The following is a 26591-nucleotide window of genomic DNA, read 5'->3' as shown; positions in this document are numbered from 1 at the left end:
TAAAATAGGACCAATCAGCTGACTGCCATTTTGAATGGTGGGAAATTCGAATAGGAGTGTGTAAATGCATAAAACAAGCTGTTCAGGTTTGGGTTCATTATTGATTAGATCCGGTGACTGAAAACTGATCTCCGAGCAGCTTCTCGAACTACACAGATACAGGTTCGGTTTGGACGATACGCCTACGGCGGTCATTTATTATTATGCGTGTAGTCGCCCGCGAAACCGACTACCTATATGGAGGCAAAGTCAGATGAAATTACAATTATGTAATACTGTATATTAATTAGAAAAGCGTTTTTATTAGAAACTGATATAGGATACCGAATTGAGCCAGTGGAAGCTCATCAAAGATGTAGTAGCTGTTTGTCCTGTAGCTTTTTGTGTAAAGCGGCATTCGCCTTTGGTTTTTTATCAAGCCGTTATCATCAATTTTGCAATATCCATCAGACAAACTGCTCAGGTTGAAAACTTGTGATTCAGTGCGCGTGGGAAGCGATTTTTCTAAAAATAAGAACTGTATACACTTTCTTGTAATAGAGAATTCGTTGGAAGGCTTCGTTGAAAGCGAAACGACCAGATTTCGAAATTAAATAAAGGTATGCGATATCTAACCTCAATCAGCCCTCTATCCAGCAATTTCGGACCATGCAGACAACATTTTATTAAGACAAAAAGAAAAATGAAGATGATTGCGATCGCGCAATGACGTGCTTCAGCTCCTCACTGGACGTATTTTCAAGAAAATCAGGGGGATACCATCACCCATACGAAGGGGTTATACTGGTGAGAATTTGAATACGGTTGGATTATTAGAAATAAATAAAAGACACAAAAAGTCATTTCAGACTTGAAATTAGATTTCGCTATTGACGCGTTAACAAGTCGTGTACATGTTACACGCTTTCCTTCTTGAATGAATGATATACAGACAGTCATAATAATAATAGCTAGGTATAACGTAATATTCAACCAATATATTATATCTTTGAACTAGAACATCGTCATTATTCTGACGCACGATCAACATGAATGATTCATTCTTACAATGGTTTGTTCCGTGTTGAAATAAGACTAGTTTTTTCTTTTTCTTTTTTTGTTGTGACAAAAACAGACACACAGTGTCATTGACTGAATGTCAACTTGTCAAGAGTGAAACAGGCGCTTCAGTCCTCCTCTTCTGGATACTCCTTTGGCGGGCACGGTACGTAGCTGAGGATGTTTCGTCCGCAAATATATTCAATTTTAGAGACCATCCCAGTTTCAGTGAGCGTTTGAACGTTTAGTAAGCACGATAAACGGGGGGGGGGGGAGGAAAAAAAAATTTGTCTTAGATTAAAAATTAAGATCAACTCATTCGTCGTCAGCAATGAGACCATCACGAGCTAATCAAAAGAAAGTCGGCTGCTGTTTTATCGGCAAACATACAGGCGACTGGCTTTCAACAGCACAGAGAACAGAGAAGCACTCGAACGGTTAAATACAAAATCAAAAAGAGTATCACATCAAAACAGGTGCCAAGTCCAGCATTAGGATAGCATAGGGATGTTAAGCATTTGTACAGAGAGCAATAAATAGAATTTGATACGAATAAATTCCTTTGAATATAGAAATTCATCAATAACGAGGAGGGAGAGGAGGCGTATGTGGTTGACAAAAGAATTGCAGATTTATCAAATTTGACTAACAGACAAACTACGGTACCAGAAACGACAACCAAAAATAAAAAGAACAAACAAAAATATCCATTGAGAACGGCAACCAAAAAAGAGAGACTAGATGGACTAGTGAAGTAATATTATGAAGGCCTACATCTAATCAAAATGCACTATTGCACTTTTAAATGAATAGGCCGGGAATGATTCGGTGGCGATGACTGAATCAAACGTGTCGTAGTTATACAGGAAGGTGTCCCAAAGTCCTTATTGAAGGAAGCAGCATTTGTATCTTTTGATGGAATGGTTATAAAATCGAACAATCGACGAAATGAGCAGGGTATGACGCGTGGATGGATGCGGCTGGATCGCATCCATCCAGAGAGAGTGTGGATTCAATACCTAAGAAGCCGATGTGGCTGCACCGTCATCGCTGCTGCTACTGCTAATGCTGCTGGCCATGGATGCAAGCGGCGCTACGGTACAGCTGCTACCATTTGGACTGGGACTGCTGTTGTACAGGTTGTGGGGGCTATGGCCTGCTGTTGCGGCGGCTGCTGAGCCAGCGTGATTAGATGTTATTACGTACCCATCCGTCGGGGCTGTAATGTCTTGAGCCGAGCTGGATTTTTTCAGGATTCCCTTCAACTTGGGCTCGGACAGCTTCTGAACGTCTTCACTATTCGCCTGCATCGGTGACGTGGTGCATCTGGAGAGCTGCAAGTGGGCAGCGTTGCCGTTGGAGCGGGCCGGTGATGACGTCGAAGATAGCGGACCGCCTCCCGATTCATCGCCCGTCCCGAATCCGGATGACGACGACAACACCACCTGAAGATGCTGGGAGCATCGCTCAGAATTGTGTCGGATCAGTCCATCCAGCGAAATGTTGGCGCTCCGGATCTGTCAGATATAACCGAATTTTGTGTTTTTTTATTTTCTAGACACTTGTATATGACGGATTGGCTGGGTCATAATAATAATAATACCTGATCGAGGATGAATCCGCAATCCCTTTGGCACTGACGGAGTAATTCCACGTGAGTGGTGATGAGGCTCAGGTTCCATCCGTGGACGTCGTAGACTCGAGCCGATTGCTTTCCTTTTAATCCGGCCTGTTCGATCAGGGTGTCGAGATGGTCGGGAAATTGTGACAGGGCCTGCAGGACTTCTTCCAACTCACGTAAGATGGCAGGGCTCTTGTCCCTCAAAAAGTGGCATTCCAGTATCGATTTCTCAAAGGCCACCAGCGTACGATAGAGAGGTGTTGGTAAGTTGCCCAATCCGTTGCCGCCGCTGCTCACGCCGCCTCCGCTATTGGTCTCAATTTTCAAAACGGGAAACTAGGTGACAAATGAAGGTAAACACACACAAAGTTAGACTGTGCTGCGCCATGTATAACTCCCAACTCGCATTTCCAAATTATATAGTCTGTAAGTTTAAATGACAAACAGCAAGTGAAACGTCAGCTTGATGAATGGTTGGATGCCAGACATTGCTGCAAAAGCACGATAAGCCCCGACTGTGAAGGCCATTTTCAAAGTACACACAGTCTTAATAAGAATATTGATTAGGTATGACGTCAATCAGTATAGAGACTCATAATAACTACTTTTATTTCTATATTTTTTTGGCCTGACAGTATATAGCATTGCCACTAGGTTTATAATTAAAACATGTCCCCCCCCCCCCCAGCCATCAACGTCCATTTAATAGTATCCAGCTAATTAAATCATTTAAATGCTCTAATGGATGTGAAGATAACAAGTCAAGAGCCTGTCAAAGTTTTTTATAGATATCGGAAAAGTGACTAGAAACTCCCCAAAATATCTTTTGTATAATTACTATAAGATCTAATATTGCATTAGACCTAATATTATTATTATTGCTACTTGGTAATAAGACAAAAAACGAACCACATTCTCTGAGCTGAGTTGACAGCTGACGACTTCCGGGCAATTGGCTAAGCGCTGGAGCAGAACGCGCAGACATTGCTTGACGTTGGACGTAATGGGAAGACCGCATTCGGAGCGGAGCTCGAATAACGCCTGGGCAACGTTGCTGCGAGCCCTCGACGATTCCACCATGGCTCCGATTGAACTCTGGAAATCGGAAGCAGAAAAGAAATTGGTTATCCAATAGTATATAGCTTTCGGCTGACATTCAATAGGGATGTGCGCATCCCTGTCATTGAAGAAAAAAGACTAATTATATCTAATATGTGTGCCATATTGGGTGCCTGCCAGCGTAATGAGCACCACACACGCGACACGCGAGAATAAAACATTAATTCAATTCTACTTGGGTTATATGGAAACAATTCAAATTATGGCTCATTTAATACGCACCTTGAAATGTTCGTCGAGCTGCCTTAAGCCGGTCATTCGAATCACTGCTTGTTTCTTGCCGTGTTTGCTCCGATTCTTGGGTAATAACTGCTATTCAAACATTTTAAAACAAAATGAAGCATACAGATATAGGAAATATTGAAAATCTAATACCTCTCCCGCCCATTTCTCGCTGACTGCAACGTGAACGAAGAGCGTCGTGTTTTCCAGCGCCTCGCCCAAGTTGGATAATAATCGAACATGTCGGTACCCTGTCGGTTTGGGATTAAACCAAGCTCGGTTAGTCAATAAACCGAGTCTTTTAAATAAACGACCAGCCCCAAAAAGAAAAGAAAAAGGTTACCGGGCCGAATGCAAGGGAATGGAATGGTGTACTGGCCGATAAAGTCGTCGCCGATAAACTCGTCATCCAGAACAATGAAACGGATGAGCGCCATTTCCGGATGGTGAATATAAAACTCGAGACTTTCTTCGAAGATGGGACAATCCCCTTCGTCAGGAATCGTCCGCGTCTTTCTCTCTGCAATGACAAAGAAATCAAAACGACATAAATAAATAACAAAGTATATAGGTAATAATATTTCTATAGATATGATTTCGGGGAGACTATATTTGTAGAGTTGTACATTACCGGCACAGTCGATTGGAATGCCATAGATTTGAATAAGTACATAAGGATCGACAATAGTCGCCTTGGCAGCCGAACCTCTTGGCCTGGGCAGTTGCTGGCCACTAATAATCTGTGGGAGTAAGAAAAATCAATGTTAAAATGATATCGCAGAGGCGCTCCCCACATTACACGTGATGAATGACGGAAATCTATATCTATGGACATGGGGGGGTTATATAGAAAAGCATTTTGATGTACCCGGATTCGCAGAAGCTGAGGCGGTGAAATGGGCGCACTTTCTCTAAGGCTTGACGGAACGCTAAAGCCGGGCTGGCGCATCATGGCAGGCTTGAGAACGTATCCGCATCCGCCGTTCTGGCGGAACTTGCCATCGTATAAATCCATCATCAGACCGGGAGTTTGGAAGTTGAGCGCAACTGTGTACAGACATACAAGCAAAATGTTAAGATCCTGAATAGGGATCATGCCCAGTTCAAGTTCACGTCCGTCCCGGCCAAGAATATTAGCCGAGCCGACGGGAAAAAGACGCGAGGGATCCGTTCAATTGATAAATCGTCCAAAAGGATCGAGAAAAAGGAAAAGAAAAATCCATTGGACGACTTACCCATCGGCACTCCGGCATTCCAGAATTCTAGTGGACTAAAATTGCTGGAATCGACTCGGCTGCCGTTGGGGAAGACGCGCAGCAATGAGCGCTGGACCATTTCCGTCCACATCCCGGGACTGCTGGCGTGCAATCGAGACGCTGCACTTTCACTCAGCGAATAGCCGCACTGCTGCAATATTTCTGCAATAGACAAGTCCAACATTTCAGTTAAACCTACTTTTTATTTTGAGCGGACGATATCTTCAGTAGGATTATTTTACTTTAGATATAGCTCTATATATTCCGACCGCGCACAAGTGCCCAAAGTTATTCTAGCAGATTCTTAAATGGCTTTGCATAGACAATCAATTGCTCCCTGTACATACATAGATAACATGTTGACATTTGAATTCTGTACGTAATATTCCGGCGAGGGCTGCGCATCTAGTCTAGTACCTACTTATACTACACGGCTATAAAGTCAGATGATATAGTCGCAGATATATATAACTTTGACCTTTCTGATTACTACAACGTTCTGGGAAGCGAGTGCGCTGTACAAGGAGGGAATATCAAAAGTGCCAGAATTCGGCTGGGCTCTGCCGGGCTCTGCGTAGTAGTAGTGGTACTCGCTGCTCGGGCTTGTACCTCTCGCCCGAGACAGCTCCCCTGATACTTGAATGTTTTTTCCCCGTGTTCATTAGAACTGACACACACACGAAAAATATCGACGTGACGCCATTACACACCCACAGTCGATGAAAGGCCGCCTATAGCTCTCTTATATTCTCCCCCTTGGGGGGAACCCGACTTTTTAGATTTATTGTTCTATGTGTGTGGGCGTGAATGTAGGTCATATAGTATATAGATATTTATAACGTAAAGAAGTTTCGTTAACTATATACGGCACCGAAGAGGACGAGGAAGGAAAAAAAAAGTCCATAAACTCGTCGCCAGTCCATGAATTAACTCCAAGTGTATACTACGTATATAACGACCGTAACGACTCCATTAATGCGCAATAAGAGGAGGGTTTTTATCGAGACACACGCACGACTTGGTTTTAAAACGTCGTAAATCTCTCACGGAGAATATAAAAAGGAAAAGGTTTTTTTTTTTTACTTTTGTCGCGACTGCTGGGTAATTTAATGCTGCTGCCGCGATTCAAGGCAATCAGATCAGATAGCTCGCGACAAATCCGCAGCCGACGCGAGGCTTGCCCAACCCGCCCGGCTCGGGTCCGGTTCGTTTCGGCCCCTTCGTCCTCGTCCGTCACTTCTCCGCCGTCTTCCATCTGATCGCTCCCGAATTTCTTGCCCTGTTGTTCACGATGTCAATCAAATAAAATAGAGAATCATTCAAGTGAGTCGCTATTCTTTGAAAAATCAGACACTCGACGGGAAATGTTATATATGTACGAAAATGATGATTTTGCCAACGAGGTCTTCCGGACAGGTCGAAGTCAGAGGCTTGTCGGAGGCTCTCAGAAGGGCTGATCCAAAGAGTTCGGTTATGATTCGGGCGGCAGTTTTCTGTTGCAATATTGAACAGTGGTTCTCCAAGTGGACGAAAAGTGGATACCTGATTTGATGAGAATTAAAAAAAAAACAGAAATTGCATCATTGTTAAAAGTTAAATTTAAAATAATTTTGTTTTTTAAAAACGTAAGAAAAGAAATAAAATTCGTTTTTTTTTCCATTTAACAAAATGAGTTAATTACTGTACATATAATTTATTTAGTTTTAAAAATCATCCAAAAAAAGTTATTGAATTTTACGGAATTTTAATTTGCCTTAAAAAAAAGAATGTTTATTTAATAAAATTGATTGGGTAAAAAAAAAAAAATAAAACTAAATAGAACTAAATCAACCGAATAAAACAGAAAAGTAACACGATAAAACTAGATTAAACATCTGTGGACCCGTCAAAAATATCTAAACTATAGAATATAGATCTGGACATTTGAATCTGAAAAATGGATGATACTGACTTGGAGGCTTCGAAGGCGAATTGGGCGATGACAGACACTACATCGGAGAAGGCGATTTTGGTAGTCAATGTGTTACCATGGTAGACAATGGGCGTTTCGGGACCGTCCCACACGTCGACTGAAAACAACACAAAGAAAACACACAGTGTGACAATAGCGTCCGGAACGGAAAGGCAACACGTCACTTGCAGCAGCAGTTGGCGGCGCCGAAAATATTCAAATCAAAAGTGAAAGCACAGCCAGCGGTCATAGCTGTTGTTTTCTTTCTCATCATACTTTTGATGCAGCGGCATCCGCTCTGGAGAGCGCGAGCGTAGCCTTCCACCGACGAAGGTCCTCTCAGTTGGTCCTCCAACAGATAGGTATTATGCGACGATGAAATGAAGTAATGGCACATGGGGAAAGTCATGTCCTGGTGGACGTGCATCTGCAGCGGATGAAAAATGTCACCCTCTTCCGACAGTAGAAAGCGCGTCATTCCTTTCAGACACAAAAGTGAAATATTAGAAATAACCAAAAAAAAAACAAAAAAAAACAAATGAGCTTCTGTAAATGACATCCACGTACAGGCAGACAGACAGCCCATTAAAAAAAGTACATGATTGCCTCTTGTTTTCGTTTTTTAATAAGAAAATAATTAAGAGTGTGATGAAAACAAAGGCGCTGCGCCCAGCCCAGTTGATGGCCAATTTCTCGGCCCTCGTCAAAAATAATTTCTCTTTCTAAAACAAAACAAAAAATCCAGCTCGACGGAATAAGAAAAAATGCGACGAGCGCTGTGCTGTGCGCTTTAATGACAAGATGTTGCAATTACTGCGGCGCTCGCTCAACTTGGGTTTCTCGACATCTAATTATTATTTCATTTTTTTTTTTCGTGTTGCGTTGAAGCTCCGGGTCACGAGGCCAAGCCGTGCGGAAAGACTTGCGTGAGTGAAAACTTGGCGTCACAGCACGAAAGACGGGCTACAGGCTAATGAGTATTGTTCTAATACCTTTTACCGAGAAGCACCAGCAAAACTTTCCCTTTTTCTTTTTTTTTCACGAGTTGACAATCTTAAAATAATGGAAATAATTTGAGGCTCAACTTATTTTTTCCCCCACCCCAGACTATAAGAAAGGAAGGCGTACACAGTGTGTGTCAAGACACATCTAATTAAAATTCAGTCATCATTATTTGCAACAGCATTTGGAAACGTCTGACACATTTTGACACTTGTAGAACGGAGACGGATCAATGAATTCCGCTTTGCCCGAGTGGCAACACACGGTGGGAGGGAGGGGGGCTTTTAACGTGAATATTTTTCTCTGACTTTGATTGATCGTTTAGATTTTCCGCAATTCCAAGTAGTTGATTCCGACACGCGTCGCCGGGCCTTTCACACTTTATTCACCAAGTCAATCATATTATTTATTTGTTTGTTTGTTTTCCCGGCCGGCAATTGTTGTGATCCGAATGTCTTATTATGTGTTTCCCTTTCTTTTCTTTCATACAGTCGAATGTATGGCATTAATGGACGGCCAAATTGGGAATTTCTTTTTCCGCTATTTTCAGTAGCTCTACTTTTGACGTAATAATAGATGGAAGTGAATTATCCCGCCTTTCTAGAACAACTCCCCCACACTTGCCGAGCAATTACTGTAACGAGCGATGAGGAAACAAAAGCGCAGACTAACATGTTCATTCACTTATACGGACAACCACTCTGAGAAGAACGGCCTCTCCCCAATCCTGTGCATACACACACAAACATTGACACTGCAATAACAATTGGCCATAAATTAAAAACAACTACATTCATAATTCTGTTTGGAGGGGGCCCTTTAAGCTCTCCCCCGACAGCAGCTAGCAGCTAGTCTGCTATTACAAGCTGGGTATAAAACGATGAATGGTTGATACATGCATGATGCATCCAACGCACTGGACACGGAGAGATATGACGTGTTGGCAGTTAGTAGATATGCCTACTTGACTGCCCTTTAGCGACTACTTGGCAATGTTTGCCATGTGTTAGATTCGCTGGGGTGCGCAACAATCATTCACAGTCCCTTTGGGGCAAAACAAAACAAGCCACCGGAATAAAAACAAAAAAACCCTCCGGAGATGTACAATAAAACACAAATAAAATCTATTAATCTCCCGGGAGTAACTCTAAAAGTCTATGTCGGTACATAAGTCTATTAAATGTAATTTGACAACTAATCTTCTCCTTATTTCTATTTATAGAAACTTACTCGGCTGACCTCTTGGACAACACAACATACAGGAGGATATAATGAGCTCCTCCTCCTTCTCCCTCATGATCATTTGGGTGTGTGATCGATCGCTCGTCTCTAGATTCTATTTTCACTTTCATTAGGGAGCGACTTTGGACTTACCGTCGAGCAATAGTTGATTGTCTGCTCTGGCTTCCGACGACGGCTCGTAGAGCTGGATCAATTGGCAGCATTTTTCCAACGTCACGTCCGTCATCTGTTAACGATCGGTAAGAAAGAAAGAAGAAGGCAAAAATAGAACGAATATAATAATGATGGCAATTAGACTGATCAACTAGACAACTATCATTTCGCTCAATAGAAACACACACACGAATATGCCAGTGTGCTTGTGGGACAAGTCGGACAACATTTAGCCATTCGTGTCGCCCGCTAGCAGGTTGTTAAGTTTGATAGTGACGCCAAACACGGGAGATTGAGTCCCCGTGTTTGGCGAAATCATTTCTACAGCTGTCATCAATAATGATTCCCAGGAAATTCAATAACGAGCCAAAAGAGAAACTATATGCACTGGTGAAATACAGGTCTCTACAATCTGTCAGTGACGTGAGTTTTGTTCAAGTGGCAAAATTGACTTTGGCCAACACCCTGGGCGATACCTGGGGGAGAAATGAATTCAAAGTTGTTGCACAACATTCGTCAAAAGATGGGGGTAAAGGCGGAAAGAAAATAGAGGAAAGAAGAACAATGTCAAAAGTGAATCGTTTGAAATTTTACCGCTTGTTCACACTCGAGAAAGTGGAGAAAGTCGTCGGCTGTGAAATAATCACGATTGGCGAAGCGTATGAGAAGGAAATAGATTTCCGGCCGGGTGGCCATCTCTTGGAACATGGTAACAAACTCGTCGCTATTGATCCGCCCGCGATCGGCTGGAGATTTCATCGAGTCAAACTCCTGTGGACACAAAAACACACACACAACAAAGAACTCGATGCCGTGATTATTTCCTTTGATCTACAGTATGTCATAAGAATAATAATGCCATTAAAAACCCAAAAAATACGTCATTCGACATTTGACATGTGAAATTGGGTCTTTAAACTGAGCGGGTTAAACACCAGAGTCTAAATAACGACTTTTTAATCTTTAACAAAATTTAAAAAAATACTGGAAATGTCATGGAGAAATCGTTGGAGTCTACATCAAAAGATTCAATTTTTATTTTACAAAAAATAACGTAATAGACCAATTATTTGGAATTTTTTCTTCATTCAATTTAGAAAAGAATAAAAAATAAAAACGACCCAATCTATATAGCCAGTGCACAATATCGCTTTATATGTCGCATCAAGTCAAATGCCGAAATGTTATCGTAAAAAATAAAGAAATAAAAGGAGAAATAAAAGGAGAAAAAAAAGGATCTTTTTTTTACCGCCATTTTCTGACGTATTCGGCTGGCAGCCAAGTCGGCGTTGATCTCTTTCAGGAGAGCCATGGCAGCATCTTGGTCTAGGTTGAGTAAGGCGTTGGAAGATGTCTCGTCGGTATTGTCGATCTCATTGATAGAGGCCGAAGTATCCGAAACGGCTCTCTCGAAAGCCTCTCGCAGCCAGCGCTCTCGCAGCACATCCGTTTCGCCCAGCGCATTCGGCGCTGTGTGTGTTGCGCAATCAAAAGAGAAAGAAAGAAACGAAAAGCACATAGTATATATAGCTACAATATAGATCCAAATCGTTCGATCCATTTTTCCTTCTCTTTTCTTTACTCCGCCAGCAGAAACACATTGAAAGGAAAAACCACTCAGACTAAATTTCAGTTAGTGCCAGCATACATCTTTGATCAAAAAGAACGTACTATAGAGATCAAATTTAATCAGCTAACAGCGTATGGGGGGGAAATTATTGATGCAATCACTTCCATTTTTAGCCCTACCGTCTATCCATAATTGCATATGGGGGGAGAAGGCTCCCCCGAAAAAAATCAGATTATTGATTTCACACTTTGGTAACTCTCTAACATGATTGAATCATAACGAAAATTGCATTGGAACGGGGGGGAAAAAACGAACAAGGTTTCCATGCTTCATCTCAGAGGAAAGACAAATTAAACGAGAGAGTTTTCCGTTTACCCGTCGATTGCCTAACACCGGAATAACTGCGATGAAAGATGATTTTAAAAGGTTTCAGTCTAAAATTCTGTTCTGGAAAAAAAAAGAAGAAAATTCCAGGAATTTTTGGCAATTCACTCAACAATGTTATATATATATTTTCCCTATTTTACGTATTCATCCTTTTCTTTGCATTAAAGATGCGTACCGAAAAAGAAGCGCGTGTTCTCCCGAAGAAAAGGAAAATAAGTTTTTCGGCTCAGTGACGTGACGTCGTTGATTCCCGCCGCACGTTTGCTGCTAGGCATGCGAATCTAGAAAGGCACAGCAGCAGCAGCACATGCGGTTGTCTCTTCTTCTTCTGCTATTCTCGTATTGATCACAAAAAGTCAAACCACTGCCGCCGCCGTCGCCGCTGCTCGACTAGTACTCAAGTCTTATAGCTCGGCTTTGTACCTCGGTAAAATACCAAAAAGTGTATTCTCCGTGAATAAGCAATTCGATATGCTCGCGTGCCCCGCTTGTATTTGGGTTGGTTGGCGATTGACGATCAATCGCTGCAAACCCCCCCCCCCCCCACTCACTCGAATATATAAAGAAACGCGTCACATCAATTCGCAAAAAGGTTATTCCACAAGGTTCTATACGACCACAGTTGTTGTTGGGGAAAACCCCCCAGAGTTATAGACTGCAATGACTATTATATAGCAGAGGCGTGAATCAGCTGGCGCTATGGCTGGAACGTATGAACCGCCCCCCCCCCCCCTCAAAAGTTCACGGGCACAATCGTCTGGCATATCCAAAGTTTCGGGCGACATATACCTTATTCGCGAATAAATCCTACAGCCCCGCATATGTGTGTATAGACTAATCCGGTTGTATATTATACATGTTCGCTGCTGGTATACTATACTATATAAGAATATAAGAAGGATCTATTGCATTTCTACTGATGAGCTTTCCTGGCAAACGTCAAAGGCAACAGCACGTACAAATGCCGCGTCTATGCATGATAGAACCCCCCGTTGTATAATACATGTTACGCTACATCATCTGTTCCTTTTCTCATACTCTCTCTCTCTATATTCCAGGGAGCGAGCCCAGGCTAGATAGACTTTCTGTAAATATCAAGAATACGGTTTTTCCCTTTTTTCTTTGCTTCCAGATAAAATCATCCGCCGTTTTCTATATCCCAAATACAACGAAAGATTATATGAGCTATACGGTCATATAGTATACAGCCAATACCCCACTGTGAATGTTGTGTATATACACAAAAGAAAGAAGAAGAAGAAGTCTACATACACGTAAAGAATTCTCCTTTTTCTTTCTCATCTCCTCCCAAAAAATAAAAAGGAAGGAAAAACAAAATAGGAAATGCGCACGGTTGCTGCTGGTGCAATTCAAAAAAGTCTCTTTTTTTTCCTTCTTCTTTTTCTTCTATTACGTTGTTCCTTATTCTTGTGGATATGTCTCTCTTTTTTGTTGTTGTTGTTGTTGCAGTAACTATCGCGAATCGTAGAGAGATATAGATATAAATATAACAGAGAGTGAGATACTTGAAGCGGGGGACTCTTCTCTTTTTGATTTTATTTTTCTTCATTTCTTTTCTTTCCCAAAATAGCTTAGACGTTACACATCTTGTGGCCCAAGCCGGCTTGGAAGTGGGCCATACACGACCGTGGGGGGGATGTACACACAGCAGTAGGTATATATGCGTGTTATGTTGTTGTCTGTGTGAGTGAGAGAGAGAGAGAGAGCTAGAGAGTGGCTGTATGACGGGCATTAGGTTCGGGCTGCCATGCAAGCTCATCGATTGCTGGATATCCTACGAGGCATGAAAAGATATATAAGCCTAAATATTGCCGCCTTTGAACCACACACACAGTTCCCTGCATTATAACAACCGAAACAACAACAACAACAACAACCAAAAATAAAAGAGTTCTTGTACGTAGGCGTTGACCCCCTTATTCTCGTCCCAAAGGAACCACGCAACTAATGTACATCATGCGGTTCGGGTTGCCCTTATACTCTACCCCAAAAACAGTATACAATAGTGAGCTAGATTAAAAATATAATACAAAATGGAAACTATACTAATAGCAAAAAAATAGAAAAACACTTTTCGGATTTCGTATAACGCGGTGAAGACTTATTGCCAGCAGGCCGGATCGGGTTGTCAGGCACAGACAATGACACATATAGCCTATATACCAATCCACACAGTGTATAGCATCCATCACACGCACACTCACACATATATCTTGTATGCGTACATTCTAAAAAAAAAGGCCCGTTATGTGTAGGACTAAAACCGTCAACAACAACAACAAAACAACTGGGTCTTTCGCCTTGAAAAATAATATTAATAGCCTTTTTTCATTCTTTTTTGGTTGCTTGTGATCCATAGAGAATGACGGATGATTCCGCCTTGGGTTGGTTTCAATATTATACGACGCTCATATTTTACGACATGTAAAAAAAAAACTATAGGCACGACGATTTGTGTGTGTTACAACTTTCTTTTTTTTTCTTTCCCCACAGCAGCGCCGAGTGTCTTGGTGAAAAGAAGACACAATTTGGAAGTTAAGATATTATCGTTTGAAATATATAGTAGTAGCTAGTCTAACTAGCGCAACTCTAGACGGACCCGAGCGTCCAAGAAAGCGTCGTTTCTTTTTGGTTGTTACCGTTCGGACGTACGTGAAAAAAGCATGCATATGGATGCCCACGTCCGCGCGACCCCACCAAGTTTCTAAAAATAGCCCGGGCAGTTCTTATATCGATGTAAAAAGAGTATATAGGGACGGACGGACGGGTCGTGGGGATGAGAGAAACCGTGTAGGCGATAATGCGTCCTCTACACTCCGACCGCGCGTTAAAGAAAAAACAAAAATCAATCCCGACATTTATACGGAATTGGACCATTAAAAAACAAACGCACGCAAACCGCTCCAGCACTATAGCGCAACATAATCAATTCTGAACCTCTATTGTAGATAAGTTCATTACCCGCAAGTTTAATCCTGTACAACCGCCATCGCGCAATCCCATTCTGCAATCATTGATCCGTTGTAGAGTTAACACGAAATATCAAAGGCCTGGGTTGAACAGAGTTTAACAATTCAGAACATGTACAACTTTCATGGAAAGACAAAAAAAATCCTTGGCTCTCGAGGGATCATTTGAATATCTAAACGAATTTACATGAACTGCAAGAGTTCAGCGTACATCAGTAAATATTCAGGGCGCAGCTTAATCGTCATGGGTTTAATCTCTCCCAAGATCGGCAATCCTGATTTGCTGTCCATATAATTAAAAAAGGATTGACTCTATAAGCCAAAGTATCTCTACATCAATATTTAAAAATCTATACATCGACACGGACGCAACTTGATCACTGAAATACCAGTATAGTGGACTATACGGTAGGATATTTACGCCATTGAGATGTTCCTTGAAAGTGACCAAATCCTTTTTGATTGCCTTCCGTTTCATTACAGACATATCCAAGTCGCGCGTACATAAATCTAATACGTATATGGACTTCTTGAAAGTAGTAGTACGTGTCTCAAAGCTGTCTTTATATCTGGGTGGCGAAAACATTTAAAGTTTTGCGGGACTATATTTATGTATTGCCGCTTGCCTTTCCGTCCGTCCGCCCGCTCTTTATAAATCATTGTCAAAAAAATGTTATCGACTTGGGCAAGTTTCATCGGCTACTTGTTATCTCTATTCTCTTCAAAGTTGGCACTCTCGCGGGATAGTCATATAGCTTGAAGAAAAGTTCAAAGAAAAAAAAAGACTTAATGAAACCAACGAGCGCGCCCGGCTTAAATAAGAGTGGAAAGAAAGAGGAACTGAGAGTATAACCCGGCCAAAACGCTAAAGAATATCGGCACATCATAAAATAAAATGGGAGAAAAGTAACGGTTGATATTTACATAAGTGGGTGCCTAGGAGGGCATTGAGGCCGGTGACCCAGATGGTGGCCTCTTCAGCTGAAGACGCAATGAGATCCAGAGAGGAGAAATCGTCGCCGTGGATGACGGAGAAGGTCCAGTCGAGCGACGAAGCGCCGCAACCAACGCCGACACCCGAAACGGAAGAAGCCGACGAAGTGGCCGAAGCGGCGGCGGCAGCGGCGGCGGCACCTGCGCCCGACGTCGGCACCGATGATGTCCCTTGTCCTAGAACTTCCGACGTGTGAACGGAGCGCACTTCACGGATGCTCGAAATCGGAACTGAAAAAATAGAAAAAAAAGAAAAACGTCAATTCCAAATCAAATGGATTATATAGCTACTGGTCCCGTCTCCAATCTATTCCAACACCGGTCATTCAAGCCCTCCCAAGACTGTGATAATAAAAATACAACTTATAGGACTGGATCGATATGAACATTAAAGGACTCAAAAAATCGCAGCTCGACTTCTCCCAAAACAAAACAACTATAGAGGAATAATCTATCAGACTATACCCTTGAGCGAGGCTTATTAAAAGCCGGCTAAACCAAAAAGAAACGCGCTATCATATTTCCACCAAAGATTGTTTTGTTTTCTTTTTCTTTTCATAGAAACCTCGATCAATACTGTATCGACGCCATATTGATTTTATTTTCGAAAGGAAAAATAAAATCCCCATCAGCCAGTCGAGAAAATTATTTAAGAAAGTCCATGCGAAATTACAAGTTTTCCAACGTCTTATAAAAACATTTTTGTTTCTTTTTCTTAAGTTGGGAGGCTTGTATAAAACTCCATCAGCTGGGCGAACATTTCAAATGCAAGCCTGTCTGTATATACTGATTCCGCCGGAGTGGAAAACATTTGACTGTCGTCTGCCGCAGAGGGGGTCCGAAACACACACAGCTCATTAGTCTAGATCCAAATCTCTATCAGCCGGGGCCTGCTCGTCTAGTAGATGTGTCTATATAGGAAAGTTGTTAGTTTTTGGCTGGCATAGGAGTATAGTTTGGTAGTAGTTTCCCCCCCACTGCACCAGTTCCATATATCGATCTGCGCGATATTCTCTTCTCTTCGTGCGTGCGTGAAGATATCCCCCCAACCGTCCCCCCTCACTTTCCACCCGACCCACCCATTTTTCCCTCTGTGGCTTCATCTCGAAACTGAAGGTCTTGATTTCCGCACATTTTCGCTAGACCCTGTGTGCTGTCTATTAAAGGGCTTTGGTTTGTTGTCGGCTTCAAAAGGTCGTCGCCAAAGAGTATTATAAAATTATGATAGCCTGGGAGGATCGGATCCCCCTCCCTTTTGGATGGATACCTGACCGACCTGACTGGCCAATCGTGAAACTTTGGCGTTGATGTTGGCATACATATCATAGGAAAACTTTTTTCATTGAATGTATTTCTTAAAAGGGATGAGCGCTATGTATGTCCCAAAGGATATCGATTCCTTTTCTATGTACACAAATAAAATGAATTAATACGTCAAAAATGTTTAAATCCGACCAAAAGAAGTTCGGCGTACCGCAAATCTCCCCCCCAAAAAAGAAAAATCGATTTCTTTTTTTTCTTTTCTGTTATACTGTAGCACATTTCAATTTCTTCTTCCATCCGAGATGATGCCAGTCGATAATCGCGTCCAAGTACAAGCGACTGAATGACAAAGGCACCGAAACTTTATCTATGGATGACGGAAACCCTCTGGAAACGGATCAAAGTTTTACTGCGCCGAATACCGAACTCGTTCGACGATGAAAAAAAGCTCAACAGGCTTCGTTTCACGATTCCTTTAATCTTTAAAAGTTTGACCAAAATTTTCTTTTAAAAAATAAAATTAGAGTCTAGTTAATTTTACTCATTTGCGTAGTAGTAATAAAACTATACAGCACTGCAATAATAATAGTTTCAATGAATATTTGATGACGTCCGAATTGGTAGTGTCGATATCGCTTTCGTCATTGTGTATATCGATGATGGGAATCGATGCTGGCCAGCGCAACGCATGCGTCAACTACTACACCAAGAATATAAACAAAAGGGACTTTCAACATCATTGTTCCCTTTTCACCGAGCATCTCATTGGGGAGGTGTTTTCTAAAGAACAACAACTTTCGGGGCGGCCAACATTTTCGTGCATAAATTTTGGACGAAAGCTCTAGAACAGAATTGCAAAGTGGCATAGACACAATGACCCCGCGCACCTATGTATACATCAGCTGTTTGTTTCTATAGTGGAAAGTTACGCTAAGCTGCGTATATATATCTATAGACATTTCTCAGCACGATATTGCCTAGCGCTGAAATATTTAGATTTGATATCCCACCATCGTATGTACAGTTAACTATTTATGACTCCCGCCGGCGTTGACGTACACACTTACTACGAAAAACGGATAGGAAAACTTGGAATTGAGCCGAACTTGTGCGGATCGAAATGATCGGTCGATGGGCAACGCTCTAATCGATAAGACGAGCTGGTATAGTTAGTTGGAAATAATTTGTTGATAAACGGTAATAGCATTAAGTAAAGTAGTCCGATGATCAATTTCCTTGTGAGTGGTCTGTGGCAGGCATCAGGGACTCTCCTTCATTACATCCTCTATTTGTAAGTTATTTGTTCCGCATCGCCGGCTTCGTCAAACAGCTCGGCTATACTACCCCGCAGGGAGCACTGCACTTGATGGAACTGCCGCAAGTGATTCGCAACATAAATGCTAACGCGTCTGACACTATCCACAGAAATTTGAAGAAGAAGAAGAAGAAAAAAAATGTTATTTATCGGGTACAGTACGACTAGGAACGGTATATATTGCGTCTATATTATACTACGACTCCCCGGCAGCCATGTTTAGACCTTGTAGGCAATTTACGTAGATAAATCCTCCTGGGCGGGACTGGATAGACGATATTTAATTAAAGAAAAGAGCTAGAAGCAATTTACATATTTGACGAAAAACCCGGGACGTGGGGATATTGCAAAATTTTGGAAGAGAAGAAATAACCAAACAAATTGGTCGTGTCACATACCGGTTGCTTTTGATGCTTTCTTGCTGGTGGGGAGCCAGCGGATGCAAGAGAGGTCCTCGTCGAGTGAAAAGAAGCGATTGTAAGTACGACCGTTGGGTCGAACTTTGACGAGATTGCTTCCGCGCACCATCCAGCGCCAACAGTCGGCCACTGCAAAAAGAGACACACACAAAATAAAAAAGATTGTCAACTTTTTTTCTTCCAAAGCTCAGCATTCAAACATAACCTTGCATCTCAACATCAAAGACGGATAAATCCTACAAATAAACGTATTGAAATCTTAGATTTTTTTCAATATGTGAGAGAGAGGAGATGAAAACACTTTTCACTCTTTCAATTTCATTTCGTAGATATTTGACGAAAGATTTCCTTTTAGACTTGAAAAATACGCGGTGGAATGTGAAGCGACCATTGATTTCGACAACTCTCCGATTCGCGACTGAATATCGAAATACTTTTTTTTCTCGTCAGTTCAGACAAGCCGGGAAACTAAATAAGCCTTGTCAGTAGTAGGGTTGTTGGATTGAAAGAAACTAAGTAGCCTAGAACTAAATTAAATAACATGGTTTGTCGAAAAAACTAACCAAATGAGATAATGTAGTTTATGTAGTTTATTTTAACTTTACATAGTTCTAAATTTTCAAGTTGCTTCACCATTGAGAACCACCAAGTGACTTTTATGAGCCTGTTCACAAGATGGATGTTGGTCATGAAAAACCCTGAGATGCCTGAACTGGTGTTTGGCATTTTCTTCCAAGTTTTCTTCTAATTCATACCCAGAGTAACCTCAGCCTGGCCTTTGACTAGAAAGAAAGCTATGTGTTTTCCAGCTCAGAAAAATATAATTCACACACTCAGGTTGACAAAATTCAGACAAACAGTAGTCACTTGTGCATGCACAAACTTATTTCCTTTTATGTTTTATCTACAATTTCTAGTTTTTTATTTTATTCAATCAGCAATCAACTCAACTTACCATTCCATGCTTTAAACTCATACTCGGTTTGTAATTAATCATACACGAAAAAAAATTTTCAATTTCAAGTGTCGTTCGCTAAAATTGTGGTCTGCAATTTGTGGTGGTCGGTTTTGCCAGATTGCGAAAATGAGTCAACAATCGACACAAATCGAGTAAATTGAATTTGTTTTAATCAAATCAAGATTCAATCAAAATGATTGGGTTAAAAAATAAAATAAAATAGAATAGAAAGAAATCAACCGAATAGTAACACGAAAAAACTGTAGATATCGGCAAAACTAGATATATTTTTCAACGAGTAAGCAGTTTTTAAGAAAATGGTTGGATGACCATAAAAGAAGATACAAATTTCATCAGTTGGGTTATAAAGTCCTGTTGTAGTTCCTTGGGTACAATACCGACATCTTCTTTTTTTAAAAAATTTCAAATGACAGTGCGAAAACTTTGAACTGCACACGACAGGAACAAATTTTAAAGACCAACATCACGCGTACATTGTCCTGGAATTTCTAACTGTTTAGAATGCATAATGGTCTAGACAAGTTTCCCCCCCCCCTCAGTCGACTCTCGCCTGACTGTTGCTGTATAAAACTGTAAAACAGTTTGCACGCGCAGATGTTGTTCGCAGCCGCGTTCACGGGGGACAAACCGTGTCTGGGGGAAGGACGGCTGGATGACTTCCTTGTCAAAATAAGATGTGTAATAGCAGCACACGATGTTGTACCGGTACAAGCTGGGAGCCTAAAGGCAATGCCCAAGGGCAATCCAAAATCGATCCATAAACAGGATAGACTATAGAAAATGCCAATACGTTTCAATGTTACCATAACGGATTACATATCCTATATAGTACCACCCTAACGCATCTAATACTACTGCACAACAGCAGTAGATATTACCTAGACGGTATTTTTAGCTATAGCGCACGGAAACTCTCGTGCAACTTTTCAAGTGACTTTGGTTGGAAGAAAAAAAGAAAACAACAACTGGGGCTATATTAATCAATCATATACGTGGGCTGTCAAAAAGGCGAGCGCCAGCCCGTCCATACGACACACAATGCCATGATGACTTATGCATTCCACTTTTGCCACTTTGTCTTTTACCAAATATAGTCGATTTCTTTATAGATTCTCCCGAACAAACGGGATGTGGTATTTTGAGATTGTTTTTTCACAGATCGCCAGAATATCTATCAGATATAGAATTTCACGTTTGCGGAAATAGCATTCAAATTTAATATTTGATATTTCTAATATTTTTGTGGTATTACGTCATGGATTTAATATAGGTTCCGGCATTCCTGGCAGCATTCCGTGCTATTTGAATGTCTAGTAGGGCTTCAATTACGGAAGACATATGTTTGTTTCCTGGTGCATAAATAATCCTGAGTTATGATATACATATAGATAATTGGATAAATAATTAAATCTAAATTTCAAGTTCAGTGGGAAATTTTTTCTGAATTTCGTCTTCAAATTTCTTACAGAATCGATGTAAAACGGAATAATATTTCGACGCTGTCTAATCCCCGCCGAGTGTTTAAATTTACGTATTAACTGGCGAGTTAGCTAGACAATGCGGCGTATTAAGACACGCAGATTAACACACACATTTCAGCTCACGTTTGCCTTAGCTCACAATAATAGCTTCTCCAAATGAAATCAGAGCCGAGAGATTGACGCCAGGAACGCGTTAGATTTCATCACAGAGATGACACACAGTGTGCTCTACAGCCAGCAGAGAGCTGGAGAATATAAGAAACAGAAAAAAAGGTCTTGATTATAGACTGTGACTATATCCAGCGTCGGGTTTTATTTTTTATTTTTTTTGTTGCGCCTATTGATCCTTTTGTTTTGTGGTGGACCAACAACAACAACAACAACAAAAAGGAAAAATGATAATAAAAAGGAGAGTCAGAGCCACTCACACGACACACAGCTGGAAAGAGAGACTTGGGATTACTGAGCATGCTGAGTCTTTCAATTATCCACGGGAGGCTGCCTGAGCATAAATGATGAAACTGTGTGTATAGGACACACTGCATGGATCCAACAACCCCTAAGGTACACTTCAGCTCCAGCTACGTCTAACAGTGTGCGACTCAATCAGCGCCTCTTTATATTTGGGTCGGTTAGGACTATAGCTATAGCCGTCGCCCGCCGTGCTGTGTGGCTTTGCACTTCTCATCAAAAGCGATACACAATGACCACCACTATACCACCGTGTATATAGCCTAGATATTACATCCATCCCAACAGCCGCCACAAAAACAAAAAAAGAAATCGATTCGATTATTTCCCCCCCCCCCCAGGTCGTGAAAAACCAAACAAAAAGGAACTTGCTTGGCATTTTATATGTCTGTGACCGTGTTATTGTTACGATCATTTAACTGTTCTTCTTCCGCAATCCTGTCAAAAGACACGCAAGGACATTCTCGTCGTTTCGAACAAAAAAAAATCCGGTTTCGTTTCACTATAATATCGCAAAGCTCAAAATGTTGTGAAAGTCTCGTCTTACTCAGCCCAGCTCTGCTGGCCGTCATACGATCGGTATTAAAAATAACAACGACAATAAGTCTCTCTATAATATTAAGTATCGCGTAGTACAAAGTGTATAACAAGAGTTAACGACCCCCTAAACAAAACTAAAGAGGATCTGGACTTATCGTTGTAAATTTGTTTAATAGACGTCATATAGTTTATGCCTAAATTACATAATCAAAAACTTTGCAACCAACGTTGGTCGGTTGGGAATAATCAAAATTTCGATTCTTACCTGATTGGACTTTTTTGTTGTGAGCGTGAGTCGTGGAACGGGTGTCAAAGAGAACCGATTTGGTGGCTTTGACTTGGTAGCCGAGACTTGGTAGCCCGGGCTCGAGAGGAGGAAGCTGGGCGCCCAGCTGTTGCCCAGATGATGAAGAGCCATGACGCTCATAACTGCCGGACTCGTTGACGAGGCTGTTATGACTGACGTCTTCAGATTCGGCTAATTCGACTTGTTTCGGCTGTTTGGGCTGTTGCTGCTGCTGCACGGCTGGCCGGCTTTTATCTACCGACAGCGTCGATTCCATGTTGGAAATTAAAATTTTGGTTTTCTTTTTTCGGCAGTTTGTTTGTTGGTTCCAGTTTTTTTTTGGGGAGGGAGTTTGTCAGAGTTCTTTAATCGCTACACACTTTGGGCGAGGCGATGGGAAATTGTTGACCTTTTTAGCTCGTCCTCATCAACTCGAAGACCCAGTCAAAAGAATTAATCCAATTAGAAATGTCGGTCCCAATGTCACAAAACCGGCAGAGCATTGGCCTTTGGCAATTGCATCTATAGGCATCTGCGGGCAACGTGCAGATGATCGGCAAAATCTCGTCGGCTATGTACGTAATCTCGTTTTTTTTATTTTTCCAATCTACTAAAATTGCATCACTTTCCGTAATAGACAAACGACCTAGAAATCAGAAAAAACCTTTTGTCTGGGATTTCTTTGCCACTTATTACTTATTTGGGGTGACTAGGAGGGGAGAGAGGGGGGTTTCCGGTTCAATATCCGGTGCGGATCCTTCTTGTCGACTGCAAACAGTCACATTCTAACACACATAGCCTACACACAAAACACCAACACACACATACAGAGAGTGCATGGGGGTCCGCACAGGCGCAAGTTCGTAGACACACAGACACACAAACGACGAACACGAACACGCAACTGCTATAGTTGTTTCGACTGGCGGCACGCGCTTGCAAGAGAAGACTGAGCTGCTGGGCTTCAGTTGGCCGTCCTGTTTGGGTTTTCTGCAGCTTCAGTTTGGCCCGTCCGCCGTTCCGATCGATGATATATAACCCCAGCGTGTGTGTGTCTCTGTGTGTGTATAGAGAAAATCCCTGTCAGACTGAACACATCAGCTCGGGAGCAGCGGAACTGGAATGTATAATCCGGCGGAGGCGGCGGCGGCACTGAACTGGATTCCAGATGAGAAAAGTTTGAACAACTATCCAACCGTCCGGGCTTCGTTGTCTTGTGTTGTCATTCGGCTGGCAGATTTCGCGTTGCGTCCACGTCCTGACGATCCAGCGGAGAAGCCGCAACTGGGCGGCAGGGCCGCTCGGCTCCCGACTTTTTTTTTACTTTTCTTGGCTGTGAAAAACTAGTCGGTTCTCGGTTGGTTTCGTTCTCACTATAAACGCCTCTCGAGTTGCGATCGGAACGCCATCTAGCGGCCACATGTTTCAGAATCAATATGCGATATAATATAGGAATGGATGGACGGATGGATGGATGGATACATTTACGCCCGTGAAACAGAGAAGTTGATCGATTTTGGTCACGTGAAATCAAATGTGCATCAACAATCGTCACACGCGCGCAACAATAACAGGAAATAGATGTACAGGCTGCTATATAGAGGGGGAGAGACACTGACGAATGATTTTAGATTAATTGAATTATTGATATGGTAAAGCGATGATGCACAGCGCAGAATGATTGTGTGTGTGTGGAACTCGTCGGGCCGACTATTGTGTCGCTTCCGATGGCGGCGACGTGTGCCAAATCGATCCAAGTTCAACACACACAGTGCACAGTGCACAGTGCACACGCGGCTGATGAAACGAACGTGAAATATCATCTGGGGGAGATATAGCGCAAGTCGATTTGTTGGTACCACCACTATACTGTTGAACCTTTGGAAGTCTTTCGATAATATTAGATGGGCGTAGCGCCAAAAATAGCTTTTGTTCTATAGAGCGACTCAACGTGTGAAATGTCAGACCTAATGTATTCATTCGACATTTGGCCCCCCCACTCCCCTTTGGCTTTTACTTTTGGTATTCATTAAAAGTGTTGATGGAATGGAGATCGCTAGTATACTTCAACAATTAAGCAGCTGTGCTTAAAATTTAGGTTGAAACAGGCACAGTATAAAGTCATCGTTGAAAATAATGACATTTAAGTTGTCTATAATAAAACACATGGGGGTGGAGATGTAAAGTCAGCTGGGCCACCTAATAATTAGATCCGTACAGTCTACATTTCCTTAATTGACGACTCAGCGACAACTCACGTTGTTTCATTTTCTCCGTTTCTTGAAAAATTTAATTGGTGTGATTACGTCACTGCCATATTACGCAACGAAAGAGTGATAGTTTAGGAGCGATAGTCAAACGCACAAAATCGCATATCACAGTGCGACTTTTGACTTGGTTGTAAATATAAAGATTTTATCTCGAGTAAATAAATGTGTGCTATTTTTTCGCCAAGTCATCACGTCCACTCCCTGTGTGTTACACACACACTGTTACTAGGATGCGAGGGGGGGAAACAATGTCAACCGAAGATAGAGGATCATAAAGCAAAGTTCCTTGTTATTCGTTCGAAAATGTTTATGACAAATAATAAGCTGCTTTTCCAGACTGTCGCCAGAGGTCAGGATTTTTCCAGTCGCTTCGCTAGCCCATAAGATAAGAACACACATGACATTGCACATTCCAAATCCACGGATTACTGTTGCAAACATCGGCAGTCTGTCTTTGTCAGTCGCAGCACATCTCACCATAAATAAAGCTAGCGTTTTTTGGCTAGTTATAAATTTCCAAGTAAACAGTCATAGGAAAAGATGTCAATATCCATAATACCGCCCGAAGTTGTTAGTAGACTCAAGGATGCCACGGTTCTCATTTTATGGGGCCCAGGTAGTTCCCCAGAAGACGTGCAAAAATTTTCTCAAGAACTTTCCAGTCAACAGTGTAATCGTGTTGTTGTGGAACATTTTGAACGGCTTGTTGTGTGTAAGTTGCTTCGTTTTTCTTTCCAGTAATTTTCAAACTTTAATCGAAATCTTTTGTTTTTGATTAGCTGGTCACCCGAAATCTACCTTTAGTGTGGTTCTTTCCAATTTATTTGAACCGCACACTACATCACACTCATTTGATCTTCTATCTGAAGTCATTAGAATTATGAAGCCAAGTGGGATTGTCTGCGGAAAAGAGCTGACTGACCTTAAAATTTCAGCAAATCTCAAACTCGCTGGATTTTGCAATATAACTGTTGATTCTTCCAACAGAATCTTCTCTGCACAAACACCAAATTTTGAAGTGGGATCTTCATCCAAACTTTCATTTGCTAAACCTTCTGTATGGACACTTTCAGATGCCCTCGTAGATGACCAAGTTGAGCTAATCAATGAAGATGATTTGCTGGATGAGTCTGATTTAATAAAACCTGACGCTGAATCCCTGAGAGGTAATTATTTATTTTCTATTAATTGAAATTTTCAAATTTAATCTCTTTAATATTATTTTTTTTTAGTGTGTGGAACAACTGGGAAGCGCAAGGCTTGCAAGGATTGCTCATGTGGACTAGCTGAAGAGCTAGGAGCAGGTCAGACAGTAAAGACAACAACAACTTCTGCAACCTCATCATGTGGCAGTGTAAGATTGCAACAATTTATTTGCTATGTGTAGGCCTACATTTATTTTATTTATTTAATTTAATTATAGTGCTATCTTGGAGATGCCTTCCGTTGCGCAAGTTGTCCATACCTTGGAATGCCGGCTTTTAAACCAGGAGAAAAAATCCAACTCTCAGAAAGGCAATTGAACCCGGATTTGTAAAGAAAATGAGTAACTAATTACATGGTTGCTCAAGTCAGTAAATGCACTAAATATGTATCTGTTGGTCCCAAAGTAATCAAAAATAAAACCAGCTTTTGTCATGTTTGACCTAACTATTTGTAGGCGTCGTAGCCAAATGATATTCGTAGTGTTGTCATACTCATACAATACTTTGAATCTCGTTGGCAGTAAGTAGAATGAATTAAGCTGGAGGCCAAACTGTCCATTCGGCAGCCTTCATTCTTTATATTTGATTTCTTTGAATACTTCTTCAGTGCTATGAAATGCAAGTGGTTTTTAAATAAACACTTTTTCATCAAGCTTTTCTTTTAAAATGTTGCATAACTTGATAAATGCGGATATGCTATTAAGTAAGATTTAAATTTTGTTTACTACGCATTCTTTTAACTCCTACTTCATAGACGAACTTGTTAGGTATTACTGATTGCTCTCTTGGTTTTTTTTAATGCTAATCCAGAGAATTTA

The 26591-nt window shown here is 41.5% G+C and overlaps 2 protein-coding genes across 5 annotated transcripts; one reads left to right on the top strand and one right to left on the bottom strand.

The window, feature by feature from the left end:
• Positions 1 to 842: 842 nt before the first annotated feature.
• On the bottom strand, positions 843 to 23590 carry LOC124336872 (inactive phospholipase C-like protein 1). 4 transcript variants are annotated; one of them, XM_046790757.1, is made up of 20 exons: positions 22278 to 23590; positions 18521 to 18670; positions 15476 to 15775; positions 10854 to 11074; positions 10199 to 10375; positions 9584 to 9677; positions 7484 to 7687; positions 7208 to 7325; positions 6636 to 6798; positions 6340 to 6535; positions 5236 to 5418; positions 4869 to 5047; positions 4632 to 4740; positions 4344 to 4520; positions 4154 to 4251; positions 4001 to 4090; positions 3569 to 3754; positions 2642 to 2995; positions 2245 to 2555; positions 843 to 1212 (listed from the first exon to the last, which is right to left on the bottom strand). In XM_046790757.1, exons 1-20 carry the CDS (start codon positions 22573 to 22575, stop codon positions 1167 to 1169), a joined length of 3654 nt encoding a protein of 1217 aa, XP_046646713.1. In that variant the 5' UTR covers positions 22576 to 23590; the 3' UTR covers positions 843 to 1166. The 4 variants fall into 4 exon arrangements, with proteins under 4 accessions (XP_046646713.1, XP_046646711.1, XP_046646712.1 ...); XM_046790755.1 differs by having other exon boundaries at positions 843 to 2555; XM_046790756.1 differs by having other exon boundaries at positions 843 to 2555; positions 4001 to 4087.
• A 153-nt stretch (positions 23591 to 23743) lies between these two features.
• LOC124337139 (anamorsin homolog) lies at positions 23744 to 26425 on the top strand. Its single transcript, XM_046791204.1, has 4 exons — positions 23744 to 25280; positions 25348 to 25734; positions 25801 to 25922; positions 25992 to 26425. Exons 1-4 carry the CDS (start codon positions 25109 to 25111, stop codon positions 26103 to 26105), a joined length of 795 nt encoding a protein of 264 aa, XP_046647160.1. The 5' UTR covers positions 23744 to 25108; the 3' UTR covers positions 26106 to 26425.
• Positions 26426 to 26591: the final 166 nt, after the last annotated feature.

The sequence above is a fragment of the Daphnia pulicaria genome, chromosome 4 (assembly GCF_021234035.1).
Source record: "Daphnia pulicaria isolate SC F1-1A chromosome 4, SC_F0-13Bv2, whole genome shotgun sequence".
In the NCBI taxonomy this organism is placed as follows: Eukaryota; Metazoa; Arthropoda; class Branchiopoda; order Diplostraca; family Daphniidae; genus Daphnia; species Daphnia pulicaria.
This window is presented reverse-complemented; position numbering and strand designations above follow the sequence as displayed.

Excerpts from the sequence above, each read along its gene's own strand:
- LOC124337139 (XM_046791204.1), top strand. The coding sequence starts at position 25,109 with ATGTCAATATCCATAATACCGCCCGAAGTTGTTAGTAGACTCAAGGAT. Across the intron at positions 25,281-25,347 it reads TTTTGAACGGCTTGTTGTGT|CTGGTCACCCGAAATCTACC; the intron begins GTAAGTTGCTTC and ends GTTTTTGATTAG. Across the intron at positions 25,923-25,991 it reads CAACCTCATCATGTGGCAGT|TGCTATCTTGGAGATGCCTT; the intron begins GTAAGATTGCAA and ends ATTTAATTATAG.
- LOC124336872 (XM_046790755.1), bottom strand. The coding sequence starts at position 22,575 with ATGGAATCGACGCTGTCGGTAGATAAAAGCCGGCCAGCCGTGCAGCAG. Across the intron at positions 11,075-15,475 it reads CCTCCTAGGCACCCACTTAT|CGCCGAATGCGCTGGGCGAA; the intron begins GTAAATATCAAC and ends CAACACACACAG. Across the intron at positions 4,091-4,153 it reads GCGAGAAATGGGCGGGAGAG|CAGTTATTACCCAAGAATCG; the intron begins GTATTAGATTTT and ends ATGTTTGAATAG.